The sequence below is a fragment of the Cornus florida genome, unplaced genomic scaffold (assembly GCF_030987335.1).
Source record: "Cornus florida cultivar Cherokee Brave unplaced genomic scaffold, ASM3098733v1 CherokeeBrave_3.0.0_Hap2_Chr08, whole genome shotgun sequence".
Classification (NCBI taxonomy): domain Eukaryota; kingdom Viridiplantae; phylum Streptophyta; class Magnoliopsida; order Cornales; family Cornaceae; genus Cornus; species Cornus florida.
In genome coordinates this window covers 17280274-17297276 of record NW_026775578.1, presented here as the reverse complement: position 1 = coordinate 17297276, position 17003 = coordinate 17280274, and the positions used below count along the sequence as shown (strand labels likewise).

Genomic DNA, 17003 nt, shown 5'->3' with positions numbered 1-17003 from the left:
ATTAGGTTTCCTTCGTGACTGTGCGTCTTCAAGGATTCTCGAGGACTGGAACTTGTCTCCCTCCTTTTGTCGTCCGCCTCCAAGACCTCCTGATTAATTTTTGGCCGGTATTGCTCCGGCGAAATTTTCATCTCACCGGATTGTAGCTTGTTGTTTTGTTTAACCCTCAGTAATGGATCTTTCGTCCGTTATCTAGGTTCTGGTTCTTGGGCTAAGCCCTTTCTGCCCCATGGGCTTGTTATGTGTCCCTTTTGGGCTGTTTGGCCTATGGCCCTATTTTGTAATTTTTATCAATTAATTCAGTTGCTTTAATTTCCAAAAAAAAAAAAAATATTAGTAATTATTACATTATTTTGTTAGGATCGTGTGATACCTCTTGTGTTCATAGCAAAATAATATATGTTTCTATTGATATGTTTATTTTATTTTATTTTATAATTTTTTGAATTTGGTCTCACTACAAATTATACATGAAATCAATTTAAAATGATAATTGGGAAAAACTTTCTTTGATATATATATATATATATATATATATAATTAAGCAATTTTCATAAAGAAGGAAAGAAGCACCCAACTCTACCTAAAGAGGCATACCTCTTGACAACAAAAAAAAAAGCAAGTCAGATTACAAAGATGGTATTTGAGACTTTAACAATAATTTTTGATATATTATTATTTTGTTTAAATCAATCAAATTAAAAATGACTATTTTATTATTTAGGACTCCTAATTCTACCTAGGCATATTTTTTTCCTAAATTCATGGCAAATTGTACTTGATATGATAAAAAGTATACGAAATAACTACTTTGTTGCATAAGGGTTTTTATTTTCTTTTTCCTGACATTTTGTATTTCAAGCACAATGCATAGATGGTTCCAATACTTCAATTATAGAGTTGGGTAGGTTAACTTACTCCAAGTCGCCAACTTAGCTGAGCTCATATGCTGGGCTGAACTCTAAATTTGGTTAGGAAAACTTTAGCAGCATTCCCAAACATATAACCAGGTTAATTTCATACTAGTTACCTAGCGCCAAATGATAATACTATTTTAAATTTAGAATTTAATTGTGGAGATGTAAAAAAATATATAATGATAAAAAAAAGGAGAATTTAATAGGTTTATTGTGATTAACTATGTGTAATACCAATTAGAGGTAAAATAAATAAAAAAAAAAAAAAAGAAGCTACATTCAAATTATGTTTTTAATATTGAAAGTTATTCGCAACCCACTTCCAAGTTTGCTTGTTGCCACACCATAGAAATGGCCAAAAATTTATATTATACAAATTCTGCTCGGTTCAATGAGTTCTTTGAAAATTGTTTTTGTGCGTATTCTAAAAAAGCTATTTGGACTTTAATAAGTGACTTTATGTTTCCACTTCAAATGGTTTTTGAGATTCCCATGTGGGACAAGCTTTATGCACACTCATTTCATTTTCTTTAAAAATTATTATACACCACATTTTAGAATTAATTTTTCATTCACCAAAAATAAATTTGAGAAAATAAACCTATTTGATTTGTCATTTAAAAAAATAAATTTTAATCATTTAAAAAATAGAAAACTATTTTTATAAGAAAGTTTTCTAAAAGTAGATTTTTTTATAACTCAGATTTCATAAAATAATTTTTTAAAACTGAACCAAACAAAAAACTAGAAATCGGTTTGTTTAATTTTTTAAAACTGAACCAAAAAGTTTTAAAATCTAGTTTTAAAATCTTTTCAAAATTAATCTTTTCTCTACAAATCCAGCCCTTGCCAAGTGAGTCTAACTGGATCCAGCCACGATCAGAGAGTAATTTAACATCAATTCATATTCTATTGGTGTGTAGTGCTATGTGATCTTACCGTGTAATGTTGCAGGACCAAATTTGTCTTAAAGACATAGTATTCTTACTCATCTCGGTCCATTAACTAGTTCTTATATTATTATTGTAATCATAATATCCATGCATATTATTTAATTATAATAACATAGTGAAATAATTGTTTAAATTAAATTGAGTATGCTAGAATCTATATTACTTAAATTAGCAACGTATATGAGATTGAAATTTTCCAATATTATTATTATTATTATTATTTTTTAAGAAGAATCAATTCACTCATTAGTCACTTTAAACTCTTAAAAACGTGGCAATTATTCGTAAATCACACTGTTGGCACTCTAAAAATAATTTTGTTATCATGAGTCACTTAGCAACAATCAAATTGGGCAATTGATGCAACAAGTGGAGTAATTTCGTAAATTAAAATGACTATAATTGTTTTGTCTATTGTTGCACATGATATTTGTTACAATGATTGGTGAGATGAATGAGCAAGGAAAGTGCTGATTGGTTGTTTAAGATTTTTGGTAGCACGAGAAGTTACCAATATTAGGAGATGTTTATGTAGATGATTTTGATTGGCCACAGGGTGATTACATCAGTTACATAAAGAAGTTTATCAACTTGCAAATGGAAGTCTACTTCTAAAGCAACTTGGCAGCAAAAACATGATACATGGGGTTTCAAATTTAGATAATAATTATATTTAAATTCAAACAAGGTAGTTTGAATTTAAAATTACATAGAAGTTACACCTACAACTTTGGAAAGTAAGTATAAATATCGTCTGAGGGAGTCTGTGCAAAAGTTTCCGACCAGACAAAACATTTTTCATCATGTAGTATTTTTTACTTTCCTTATATTTTTTCTTTTCTTTTCAGTATTTTACTCTCTCTGCAAATTTCATAGGAGTAGTTTCCTAATTTGTATCAAATTTCTTTACATCTTGTAATAAATTCTGCTTATGAAATAAAAACAAACGATTGGCTTTGTCCCCTTTTATTTTATTTTATGAATTTTATTATTTTAAAATTTGTACAATCATCCGTAAATCACACTGTTTGTACTCTAAAAATAATTTTGTTACCACTTATCAAGAATCGAATTGGGCAAGTGATGCAACAGGTGGAATAATTTTGTAAATTAAAATGACTATAATTGTTTTGTCTATTGTTGCACATGATATTTGTTACAATGATAGTGTGATGAATTAGGAAAGTGCTGATTGTTTTTTAAGAATTTTGGTTGCATGAGAAGTTACCAATATTAGGTGACTGCAACTATACGTAGATGATTTTGATGGGCCACATGGTGATTACGTCAGTAATATAAAGAAGTTCGCTTTGGGAAGCAGGTATAAATATCGCCTCCCACTGGCAAAGGTCACCGATCAGAGAAAGTATTTTTCATTATGTAATATTTTCTACTTTCTTTGTATTTTTTCTTTTCTTTTTCAGTATTTTTTTTTTCTCTGCAATTTTCATAGGAGTAGTTTCTTAGTTTGTATCAAATTCCTTTACATTTTGTAAAGGAATTATGCTTATGAAATAAAAAACAGAGGCTTGATGAACGCCTATGCAGTTTCCTTTGCACCCTTCATCAATTTAATTTTGTATTTAAAAGTCCTCTTTGTTGAGACAGTGAAGAGCCCAATAGGAAAGTTGCGATTCCTTACTTTTCTACTAATCGCCTAAAGTTAATTTAAGACCGATTTCCTTTATTCGGTCACTAAAAAGGATAATTTGACTATTTTGAAAATGAGTCAATCCCCTTCCCCCAATCACACACGCACAACACACTGAATTTGTAACATATATATAAAATCAGGAATGAAAAAGTGTGTTCCTTTGATGGTTGGGCTTCACTTTTTTATGGCGAATTCAATTATGCTCCAATTTCGATGACATAAATAACAACATGCAATTCAATTACTCTCTTTTTTGTCTAAATTTCCTTACCAAAAAGTTAAATTTCTTTTTTCAATCAAACTCTATTATTTTTCCCTGTTCTCTCATTTTTCTTTCTTTTTTTTATTTTATTTTTTTAAAATTTTTGTCAACTATTTTTCTTTTTATATTATTGATTAATTGAGTCTTAATCAACTTATTTTCCTAATTATTTGCTCCAGAAATCTCTTCTTCTTTGATTTTCTTCCTTTGGTAATTCAAATTGGTTCAACCTTAGTATGTTTTGCCCTTTTGTGCGCCTGTTTCTTGTTTCCTTAGCTGAGAATCCTCCTCGTCTCATGTTGGAAAAGTTCCCTTGATTTGGTCAGCTTCAATTACTAGAAAGTTGCTAAACAGATTTACTCTCTTTTTTGTCTAAATTTTTGAAGATTCAATACATTCTGTAAATTCCTCTCATCGGAATTACATAAGTCTTCAATTCAATTACTCTCTTTTTTTGTCTAAATTGAGTCAACAGTGGCATGTCCTGCAAAATTTTACAGCCAAACACACACATACGTATCATTTAAGTTTAGGTGTTTTTGTGCCTTGTAAAAATTGAACTTAAAATGTCTGATTAAACATTGGTGATGCAGAACAGACGGCTGAAGATTTTGAAACTTGTTTGGACTGTCAAAAGGTCAAAACGGGCGGGTTGACCAATTTTTTCAGATGATTTTGACGAATCCATTTTTGACCCGGAAAGAGGCTAATTTTATTAGAAACATCCTAACTCGCAAATATTGGTAGCTTTGCTGATGAGGTAAGGCACCTTTTGGCGAATTTGAATTTATTTCCTTTTTGATATTTAGCAGTTTTTAGTAATTAGATTTATTTCTTTATTTTTACTTAATTATCAGAGCAAGTTTGTTTTTGAACCAGTTTTCTTTGGTTTTTAGGATTTTTTTTTTTTTTTTTTTAAATACTGTTAGGGTTTTTTTATTTATATAAATTACATGTATTATAGAGCAAATTATTTATTCAATTATCAATATATTATCAGATTTATAGAATTCTCTTTTTCAGGTAACCCTCATTAACGTTTTATCACTTCGACGCCAATCTCCTGAGTTAAGAATTCGCCTACTGAACCACACGTGCAGGTTTTGCTCCTATTTACCTCTAAAAACTCCGAGTTTGAATATGGTAGGACTAATTTTGTGGAATAGAGTTTTTAAGTTTTGAAATAATCATATACAACTTAATAATCACAACATTATCATATACAAAAACACACACCCCTTTATGTATTTTGCCGAAATATTACTCTACTTTGACTTGTCTGAAACAATAATTATGAACTTGGTCTGGTTTGAATTTGAGAAATATTTGATTTTAAAAGTTACTTTCTAATTTGATATTGAGAAAACAAATATATAGCAACTTTTGGGGGATATGATTTTTTACTTTTCTATATATGGGACCCACTAAGTCAAATTCAGATAAATAAATTAATTCAATAATACAGTGTGTATAAAAATAATGTACAAATAACATATATGTATGGTAAATACAATTTTACAAAAAGTGCCAAATCAGCACATTTACGGATTTACCCCTCACTTGACAGTTTTCGGTGAGAGGTAGAGGATTTTTGTCCGTTTAGTGGTACAACATGGACTTTCTAGGCTTGACATTTGGCAATTGACATTTGGTCAATCCTAAGTTCTAATGAGAGTACTCTTGCCACGCGGGCCCAACCCGACTCCCAAGTTTGGGTATCTTTTTTAAATTATAACATACATCAACATGAGGCACTGATAGGGCCTGAATCCAGTTAGCCAGCTTATGTCCAATGCAATTCCATCAAGAATCATGAAAGTTCAAGCCCAACCATTTTTTTTTTCTTTAAAAACTAAGGTGAGGGGAAACTTGAATAGACCGACACACCCGCTCGAAAAGTTAGGTGCCCCAAGCCCAACCATTTTCGACAGTCTGTTCTGTTGTACTTTTTCCGATATAGTAACTTTTAATCTTCGTCTTCTTAGGCCTTTTCAAACAACAGCAAGACTGTCTTTTTTTAAGCCCATTAAAGGAGTATGATCAAAAACTGTTGCATCACCACTGCTTGGGTTTTCGGCCCAGCCAGTTTTAACAGTAAAGAATTTAAAAATGTACGGTCAGGAGGGGATAGCCCAACAAGCTAGGCCATCCAAAAATGAACTGTGATCAAAGCCCAAACAGATAGGCCCAACAAAACGGCATTTGAGCTATCCGAAAATGTCATTTCATATATTCAATCATATTAATATAATTTTATTATATATATAACTAAAAAGTTTACATATTTGATAAACATATTAAACATACATTTAATTTACTACTTCTAAATTTTTATACATATATAAAAACACGAACGCACATAAATACTAGATATATATATAGTTTAATTATTCTAAATTTGAAAAATTAGTTACTGAATTTGCAAATTAGAAACCTAGATGACTTGTTAAATATTTATTTAAATTTAACTACTCATTAATCAAGATGTTGTGACCAAGACTTTGTGACCCAGTGATTTTTTCTCTACCTTTTAAAGTGGATGGTGATAATTCGAGTTCCTAAATAGGGATGGTAACGGGCGGGGCGGGGCGGGGTGGGACGGGGCGGGGATTCCATTCCCCATCCCCATCCCCATCCCCGATGAATTTTTCAATCCTCATTTCCGTTTAAAATTTTGCAACATTCCCCATACTCGCCCCCGCCCCCGAATCCTTATCCCCATCCCCGCCCCCGCCCCTGCCCCCGGCCTCATAATTTTTTTTATTAAAAAAAAAACACATTTTTTCTTATTTTTATATATAAAATAAATCTAATTTAGTAATAAATTATTATATGTAACGGTATATTAGTAACTTCACACTTGATCGGCGCAGGACAGGGCGGGTTTACCCCATTCCCGCCCTTGGCCCTCGCCCCGACGGGGTTTCGTAAGTTGCCCCCATCTCCATCCCCGTTTAGCTAAAAGGATCCCCATCCCCGTTATAAACGAGGCGGGGCAGGACAAGGCGGGGTCCCGTTGGGGATGGGGAATTTGCCATCTCTATTCTTAAACGGGCAAAGTGAGTGTGTGTATTTTAAGCCCACGAGAAAAAAAAAAAAAAAAAAAAAAAAAAAAAAAAATTCTTATTCAGTTACCAATAAGTCACCATAATAAGTTTGCCAAATTTAAATAAGACCATGTGCCCGTAACTTTTGCTGCTTAAAATTTTCGTCATCATAATAAACAAAAGCGAGAAGACAGTAATCTTTTAGAATTACATATTTTGTCATGCTACCTAAAATAATGAGAGAAGTGCTTGTGAGACAATTACACAAGCCAAAGCAAGTTGTAATACATTATTTTTGTTATTATTAAAAGTAGACTTTCGCCCTGAGCACATAAATTTATGGCAAATTGTATTTCATGTGATAAAAAGTATATGAAATAAATACAATGCATAGATGGTTCCAACAATACTTCAATTATAGAGTTAGTTAGGTTAACTTATTCCAAGTCTCCAACTTAGCTGAGCTCATATGCTGGGCTGAACTCTAAATTTGGTTAGGATAACTTTAGTAGCATTCCCAAACATATAACCAGGTTAACCTAGCGCCAAGTGATAACACTTTTTTAAATTTAGAATTTAATAGTGGAGAGGTAAAAAATATATTATTTCTAAATAAAAACAGAGTTTATTAATTTAATAGGCTTATTGTGATTAACCGTGTGTAATACCAACTAGAGGGTTAAAAAAAAAAAAAAAAAACGGATGGAAAAACAATCACAAATCTTAATTTAGTCTGGAGTGAAGATAGACTAAAAACTGCTTTCAAATTAAGTTTTTAATATTGAAAGTTCTTCGCAACCCACTTCGAAGTTTATATTATAGAAATTCTGTTTGGTTCAAAGAGTTTTATTTATTTAATTATTATTATTATTATTATTTTTTATGCGTATTCTAAAAGAGCTATATGGACTATAAAGTCTCTAGACACCACACTATTTGGTTATGACTTTATGTTTCCACTTCAAATGGTCTTTGAGATTTCCATGTGGGACAAGCTTTATGCACACTCATTTTACTTTCTTTAATATTATATATCGTATTTTGGAGTTAATTTCTCGGTCAATGAAAATAAATATGAAAAAATAAACCTATTTGATTTGTCATTAAAAAAATAATTTTTAATCATTCAGAAAATAAAAAATTATTTTTATAAAACTATAAAAGAAAGTTTTCCAATAGTCTTGGTTTGTAATTCTAAAAACATTTATCAGAAACTTAAAAAACAAAAAAACAATTTTCAGAGAATTATAAAAAATTGTTCTTTAATAACAAACATTTTTATAACTGAATTTTTACAAAACAATTTTCAAAAAACTGAACCAAATATAGTTTATTGTACAATTTTCTTTTTTCAATCTCTTGAGAATAGAAAACTATTTCGATAGTTACAAAACAAGCGAGCCGACTTTTTTATAACTGCATTTTCAGAAAACAAATTTTTAAGAACTAACCCAAACAAAATTTTTTGTAAATTTTTTTGAAGTTTCAATCATATGAAAAACTATTTTCTAACTTTTAGTGGCAAATTAAACAGACCCTAAATATTTTTATTAAGCTTTGGTCCTTTCTTTTCTTTTTGGGTTATGTATTGGGCTTTGGTTCATCGTGGCAGGTTCAGTCAATTAGTGTCGTAAATTTTTTTGAAGTTTCAATCATTTGAAAAACTATTTTCTAACTTTTAGTGGCAAATTAAACAGACCCTAAATATTTTTATTAAGCTTTGGTCCTTTCTTTTCTTTTCTTTTCTTTTTGGGTTATGTATTGGGCTTTGGTTCATCGTGGCAGGTTCAGTCAAATAGTGTTAAGAGAGAGTAATGTAACATCAATTCCTGTTCTATTGGTGTGTAGTGCTCCTACTATTAATGGAAGGAGACAATTATCACAAGTTTGCAGTGTTGCGGGACCAAATTTGTCTTAAAGACAAACACTATTCTTACTAGCTCCGGTCCGCTAACTTCTAAAGTATTTATTTTATAATTTGTATTCATAGTATATAAATTATAAATTTAATATACTATTGTGATCATAATATTTAATTATAATAGCATTGTTTAAATTAAATTTATTAGTTAGATTACTTAAATTAGCAACGTATATGAGATTGATTTTTTCCGACATTATTATTACTTTCAATTTAAGTGTAGTTAACAAGGAGTAATAATTTTTAAGAGAACATGTGGGCCGGATAAGGATCCTCTCAAGGAAATGAGAGATCTTGTACACCCACTAACCATTAATATGACATCATTATTAGAGAATCCAATCCAATGTGGGACATGTATTGTCTCCTGAAAAATTACTAATTTGTTCTTTTAAGTTTTGAATATTTGTTTTAAACTCAAAAACATATATAGAAAGATGTGAAATTTATTATTTGCAAAAAGGAAAGTGGACTGTTATTTTGAGACAGACAAAAAAGGAAAGCATGACACTTATTTTAGGACAGAGGGAGTATTATTATTTTTACGAAGAATCAATCCACTCGCTAGTCACTTTAAACTCCTAAAAACGTTGCAAATTTCAAATTTGTGCAATCATCCGTGATACATAACAGGTTTTGGAAATCGTTAGAATCGTCAAAAGGTAAAACGAACGGATTGACCAGTTTTTTCGAATGATTTTTGTTCGGAAGAGCATAATTTGATCGCCCAACTCGCAAATATTAGCAACTTCGCTTTCGAGGTAGGTTGTCTTTTGGCCGAATTCAATAGTTTAGAGTTTGAGAATTGTGTTTTTCCAATTTTAAATGTTTTGGGACTTTTGTTAGAAGACTAAATGAATTTGAATTATTTTTCTTTTGGTATTTAGCAATTTTTTTTTTTTTTTTTTGATATTTAGCAATTTTAAATAATTAAATTTATTTCCTTATTTCTACGTAATTTTAAGAACAAGTTTGTGCTTGATCAACTTTTCTTATATTTTTGGGTTTTCTTTTATCATGTTAGTGTTATTTATTTATTTATAAATACATGTGGAGCAAATCAAATATATTATAGGATTGCAAATTCTCTTTTTCAACTAACCCTCCTTATTGTGAAGGTTTTATTCTTAGGCTGTCGGATTTTATGATTCGCCTCTGAAATCCCTTATCTGATCAACACCTTTAAAAATCACATTGGAGTTTAGAATTCGCCCTACTGGACCAAACGTGCAGGTTTTGCTCCTTTTCACCTCTAAAAACTTCCTAAATTTTGAATATAGTAGGACTACTTTTGTGGAACAGAGTTTTTAAGTTCTGAAATAGTAATCCAGAACAACTTAATAATCACAACATTATCATATACATAAACACAAACCCCTTTGTTTCTGTAGTTTCTCTGACTATGATCAAACTTGGTTAAAGTACCCTTATTTGTCTTTAGCCTGTTCACGACTGAGAACCCGAAGTCACGACGGCAATCAATAACAAACAATAAAAAGTTAATAAAACCACAATAAGAACTATGACCCAACCCAGACCCACAGTGGTGAAAAGGGTGTAATAAACACAATTTCGACCGTAAAATCCAAGTCTTTATAGCCACATTACTCTCTCGTCAGCAAAACCTTCGCTGCTTCTGATCATCAGCTAGCAACAGAACTGAAAACAGAGGAGAGTATAAAACAAGAATATCATCATACCATTCCCGTCTGGGCCATCTCCTTAAATACTGTGCCTGAACCCCTCTTTCTCTCTCTCTCTCTCTCTCTATATATATATATGCACACACATATATTTATGCATCTCAATCATTCTGTCTCTGCAATGAAAAATTCTCAATTTGCAGCAGGTCCACCGAAGACGATTTGGGTATCTGTGTTTTTCGTAGTGTGTGCTTTTTTCCGATGATTGAGGGTTCTTCCTTGGATTCTCTCTCTTAACTCTCTCTCTACGCAGAAACCACAACCGCTTTCCCAGCTCCATACCTAGTTACTTACCATTTGGTCCACTTCAGACAAAACCCATAAAAATTTTCCGTTGTTCATGCACTCAGTGACCCCCCTTTCTCACTCTCAGACACACACAGAGATTAGTGAGTGAGTGAGTGAGTGAGAGAGAGATGGATTGTGTGGGTGCAAAAGACGCGTCCACGTGAAAGAGAGAGAAGAAAAACGCAATAAAAGCAAACTCTGAAAGCAATGGTGACAGCTGAGAAAGTTTTGCATGTAAAGACCAAGACATGTGTCTTGTGAGAGGCCGAATCGTTAGGCATGTGTTTCTTGGTTTCATCCACCGCAACATGTTAAACATGTTAAATCCAAAGCCCATTCCTGTTACGATTCAACAAGCTGATTTCTCTTTCTCTTTGTTGTTTCTTTCTATAACAATAATGTGTTTGTTTCTTGGTCTCTATGACGCCTATCACTAGCCCATAACATTTTTTTTTTCTGCACTACTTGCTCTCCTCAACACTTCATCTCTTTTTCCTCTTATGGGTTGTTCTTGTTTTTGCTCATTTTGGTAGAATTCAAGTCAATTTGGTATTTTCCATCTCTCAACTTTCATTAATGGAGGTATGTTCTTGTGCATTTTTCTGGAGTTCAAGTTGATTTTACACTCTTTATAGCTTAATGTGTTACTTTCATTGATGGGGTGTTCCTGTGCATTTAGATGAAATTCAAACAAAATTGATGCTTTGCACATCTCAAGTGATTCTCGTTATTGTCAATGATTGTAAATTAATCCCCAAGTTCACTCACATGCAATGGCTTCTATCCTTCGGTTTCGTAAGCTATTATGTTATTTAGAGCCTGTGAAGTGTTCTTCATTGGGGTTTGAATCATTTGAAACCCCAAAAGTTGATAAGAAAGAATCACTTGGGACACCAAAAGTTGAAAGGAAGGGTGGGGACATTGTTTCTACAGTTGAGAATGTGTTAGAGAAACAAAAGAAGAGGAGGAGCAAGAGGCAGCCTAAGGAATGGAGATGTATAGATTATTGCTGTTGGGCAATTGGGTATATGTGCACTACTTGGTGGCTTGTCCTGTTTCTGTACCATTGTTTGCCTGCTAATTTGCCTGGACTTGCTGTGCCCGAACCACCAGGGGCGAGGCTTCAGCGCGAAGGCTTGACCCCACTTCACCCGGTGGTTTTAGTACCTGGAATTGTCACGGGAGGCCTAGAGCTCTGGGAAGGCCGGCCTTGCGCGGAGGGCTTGTTTCGTAAGCGGCTTTGGGGTGGTAGCTTTACCGAAATTTTCAAAAGGTGGTTGTTACATAGTTGAATTTCACTTTGTTTTCATCTAAATAGCTTATATTTGATGTGAACTTGTGATCCTGACTGAGAATTCTGTTGGAATTTAGGCCTTTGTGTTGGTTGGAGCACCTGTCATTGCACAATGAAACCGGGCTTGATCCGCCAGGCATTCGTGTTCGTGCAGTTCCGGGACTTGTTGCAGCTGACTATTTTGCTCCTGGATATTTTGTTTGGGCTGTTCTTATTGAGAATTTGGCGCAAATTGGATACGAGGGGAAGAATATGTATATGGCTGCTTATGATTGGAGGCTTTCTTTTCAAAATACAGAGGTATAATGTTTCTTCCTCTGCTTCTAACACAACTTACATTCTCTTTTTTTTTGTCTATGAGAGGTCAGGTGTTATAGCATTTATTTCCTAGAATAGTAGTCTATTTCTTTAATTGTAATTTGTCTCTTTGTATGGCCTTAAAGTATTTGGTAATAAATTTGTTATTCCTTCTTGTAAGCTAATAAAAAAATGTAATATTCTTTATTTGCAACCACTAACCATACTTTGGGCGAATCCAGACAACACATGGAACTGATACCATTGTATTCCGAAACACACTCACACATAAATATATGATTTTTTTTTTGAGAAATCATAGATATATAAGACTTGAATTAACACATTTACCACAAATTATAGGAGTGCGTTGCTTTTTTGTAGCCAGAAGATAGATCTCATCTTTAGGTTTTTGACATGCATTTTCATTTTAAACTCTAGCCTAAGGATTTTAAAGCTAATTCTTTCTGTACAAGTGTCCATAAACTCGAGCGATTTCTTTGTGATGGTTTATTCCACGAAGATGAAAAATCTTGTGCTTCCTAATGCTATAGGCAACAAGATGGAGTCATTCATATCCATGCGGTGTCTATATAGTTGCATAGTATCACTCTGCACACGTCCCCTTAGGCTTCTATAGTCACTTTCTGCGAAGATCATTAATAACAAATATACCAAGCTATATATTAATTGTTTGTGTACTAATTTTATTTATAATTGAGAATGAACAGGTCAGGGACCAAGCTCTTAGTAGATTGAAGAGCAAAATCGAGCTGATGTATGTGACCAATGGCAATAAGAAGGTGGTGGTGGTACCTCATTCCATGGGGGTTATCTATTTCCTCCACTTCCTCAAATGGGTTGAATCACCTCCACCTATGGGAGGTGGTGGCGGTCCTGGTTGGTGTGCCAAGCACATCAAAGCAATCATGAACATCGGTCCAGCATTTCTTGGAGTTCCAAAGGCAGTTAGTAATATGCTGTCTGCTGAGGGCAAAGACGTTGCTTACATCAGGTTAGTCTTTGTAATCTATCCCTCACTACACTTGCATTCTGCTATTGAAAATTTGCACCAATGTACTTAGAGTAGCATTTTATGTTTTAAATATTTCTTGCTTATGTACTTTATGTTTTCTTTTCTTAATGATGTCTGTCTAAATATCACATAGATTATACAGTTCACGACTACAAGGAGGCCTACACATACTGCAGGCAAATGAAATAACTGCATTTTGTGTGCAGCATCATTTGAATGTCTGAAGTAGGTCATGTTGTTTAGAATGACCTGAAGGTTATCATATTAACAATACAATTGGAAAGGACCCGAAGGAGATGACGTTGCGGAATTATAAAGGACAATCCTGAATGGTACTATTGGTTAACTTCAACTGCTATGAAGACAAAAGTAATGTACAAAAGAAATTGATCAGTCCACTTTCTGTGATGTCCAAACAGCACACTAACGATTTTAGAATCTGCCTGGCTTAGCCACATAAATTAAAAAATAAAACTTAAAATTACAAGTTAATGTGCTTAGTGCATGATGGATTCGATACCTTTATTTATTTATTTATTGATGGAGTCGGTACCTTTATTTGATCTTGCAGAGCTATGGCTCCTGGTCTTTTAGATTCTGAGATTCTTGGGCTTCAAACACTGGAACATGTCATGCGAGTATCTCGAACATGGGACTCTATCATTTCGTTGATGCCAAAAGGAGGAGAGACCATTTGGGGTAACTTGGATTGGTCTCCAGAAGAAGGACACGATTGCAATTTTGCAAAGAAAAGATACTCGCAACACCCTCTAAGTGAAAATAATACCAAGGATGATGATGAAAAGAGAGGTTTCAAAGTAAAAAAGCCCACAAAGTATGGAAGGATAATCTCTTTTGGGAAGGCGGCATCAGAAATACCTTCTTCACAACATCCTTCTCTTGGTTCAAAGGTGCGATATCTTGAATAAACTTTGTTTTCTGATTAAACTGACAATCAAATCTGCATCACCCTAAATTGATAAAATTCATAGGGTGAATGGGTGATGCAGATGTGATATAAATTTGATACCAGTGCTCTAGTTTGTAATGCTGGTGCTTATTTTGATTCTGAGGTTTCAATTTAGGGCCTCTATTTTTATGTTGGGGGGTTTGGATGTCAGATGGGAGTTGGATAGAGTTTAAGTGAGTCCAGAGCGTTTTTGGTGACTCTCTAATTCTGTCATTCACAAAATTGTAAATAAGGGAATTTAATTAGAATCCAATGTTTCACTATCTTAGTATTCCAGTGCCATGTCAAACAAAATTGATTGAAATTTCTCCTTGGGAAATCCAAACAACACTACCAGTACCTCTCCCGATTATTAAACCGACAAAAAAGGCTTCTTCCATACATTTCCTATGGAGCAGGGTGTGCATGCTTCTTTTAGGAACAGAGACATTACTTGAAATAATTAAATGGAACATAATAATAAAAAACGTAATAATACAAACGAAACAAATTTTACTTCAGGATCATTCTGCCTCGAGGTATGCAGGCTGCTCTTGAAAACATCAAGTGCCAAAGTCATCTTTTTAGTGGATTGTGTGTGTGTAGCCCATCATAATGGTGGCTTGCACCCCAGAGTTGCCTACACAACTATAGTTTATCATGCATGTAAATTGGAGAAATAGTTCCCTTATTTTCCTTCTCTTTTTCCCATATGATGCCCAGAGCAGTAGAGGAAGGCAGCATTACATTTAACTTTGTTAATTCTGTTGGCCATTTGCTTGACTTGTGGTTCCCAATAGCTACTAATCTTGCTTTCTATATTTGATATAGAATATCATTTCTTTTTTCTTTTCTTTTTTTCTTCTAATATAGAATATCTCGCTAAAACCTTACTCAGAAACAGGAATTTGTACGTCCTACTACCTCCACTAATTCTGATGCATCGTGTGGAGAAACACGGACAGAATATGATGAGATGAGCCGGGAAAGCATTAGGAAAGTTGCAGAAAACAAAGCATACACGGCAAACACTCTAATTGATCTTCTCCGCTATGTGGCTCCCAAAATGATGCAACGGGCTGAGGCTCACTTTTCTCATGGAATAGCTGAGAATCTAGACGATCCGAAGTACTCGCATTACAAGTACTGGTCAAATCCACTTGAGACCAAGTAAGTATGCACAATCTTCTATCTCATCACTTCGACAAACTTTAGCTTATTTAAAAATGTTCAAGTTAACGTGCGACTTATATTTCATTTAAAGTCGTATTGTTCATAAATTATTCACAAGATACTGTGCTCATGATTTGTCCATGAACGTTGCTATTCCCCTTTCTCATTAGGTCAGCAGTACTTCCCCTCCCCCTCCCTCTCAATTCACCATAAACTTTCTTTGTGTTTCTTGAATCACTTTTGTTGTTATGATACTTAACAGTCTTTTTCCAACTAATTGAGATCGGCTACATGAATCATATTTTTTTATTTTGCTTTATTTAAAGGTTGTAGCCTCAATCAAACCTTTTGTTGTTACAATGGGCTTCCCATTACCGTGTAATTCCCAAATCCTAAATTGTTAGCATGCTCCAAAATTTAACCATTGAAATCATTGTGGTTGCTTTTCCTCACTTCAGAGATCATTTTTTTTCTTTGTAGTAATTAGAAATATGTTTTCAGGTTACCTGATGCTCCCGATATGGAGATTTACAGTTTATATGGAGTTGGAATTCCCACCGAAAGATCCTACGTGTACAAGTTGTCACCATCCAATAGGTGCAAGAGCATTCCTTTCCAAATCGATAGCTCAGCCGATGGAAGTGACAATGGGTGCTTGAAGGGGGGAGTGTACTTCATGGACGGTGATGAGAGCGTGCCCGTTCTAAGCGCAGGGTTCATGTGTGCCAAGGGGTGGAAAGGAAAAACCCGTTTCAACCCATCTGGCATTGCTACATACATAAGAGAATACCGGCACAAGCCGCCAGCAAGCCTGCTAGAGGGAAGGGGTGTAGAGAGTGGTGGCCATGTCGACATTATGGGAAATGTTGCCTTGATTGAGGATGTTTTGCGGGTTGTGGCTGGAGCTACTGGTGCAGAACTGGGAGGTGATAGGATTTATTCGGATATCGTAAGAATGTCTGAAAGAATAAATCTTGAGCTTTGATTGAATAGTTTTTTGTTGGAGAGTTGATTACCTCAATGTTAACAAGGGCAGTGTACAATAGGACCCAGAATTGAGAAAGAGAGCCAAAAACTATCAACTGTCATAACTACCTTCCCGAAGATCGAAGGACTTTGGAGCTTAAAGAACAAACTTCTGGTGGCAGGATTGGCAAATGGGGCTGGTTTGGAGCTTTAGCTCTAACAACTAGAGTAACTTCCTAATTTGCAGAGGAAATGAGGCAAACAAAAAAAAAACTCGGCTTCTTGTAATCAAATAAATAAAAGCTCTTGCTACCGTTTACAATGAAGCTTTCTTGTTTGATTAGAAATTTAGAATTGAGTATGATCATGGCAGGCAAATGGTTTGACTTTGGGGACTTGGTTGAGGGGTCAAAAGAATTCAGAAGCGAATTATATATTTTTGAAATTTTCGTTTTTTTGGGGAAATATAATGATTGGTGATTGATCCAACAGTGGATTTGAACATTTTACTAAAAACAATAAAAATTAAAATTAGTATTTATT

The 17003-nt window shown here is 33.8% G+C and overlaps 1 protein-coding gene across 1 annotated transcript; it reads left to right on the top strand.

Moving 5' to 3' along the window:
• Window positions 1-11518: 11518 nt before the first annotated feature.
• On the top strand, window positions 11519-16711 carry LOC132268454 (putative phospholipid:diacylglycerol acyltransferase 2). Its single transcript, XM_059769298.1, has 6 exons — window positions 11519-12018; window positions 12117-12339; window positions 13068-13351; window positions 13944-14283; window positions 15226-15491; window positions 15996-16711. The coding sequence occupies exons 1-6, from the start codon at window positions 11519-11521 to the stop codon at window positions 16477-16479; spliced, it is 2097 nt and encodes a 698-aa protein (XP_059625281.1). The 3' UTR covers window positions 16480-16711.
• The last annotated feature ends 292 nt before the right edge of the window (window positions 16712-17003 follow it).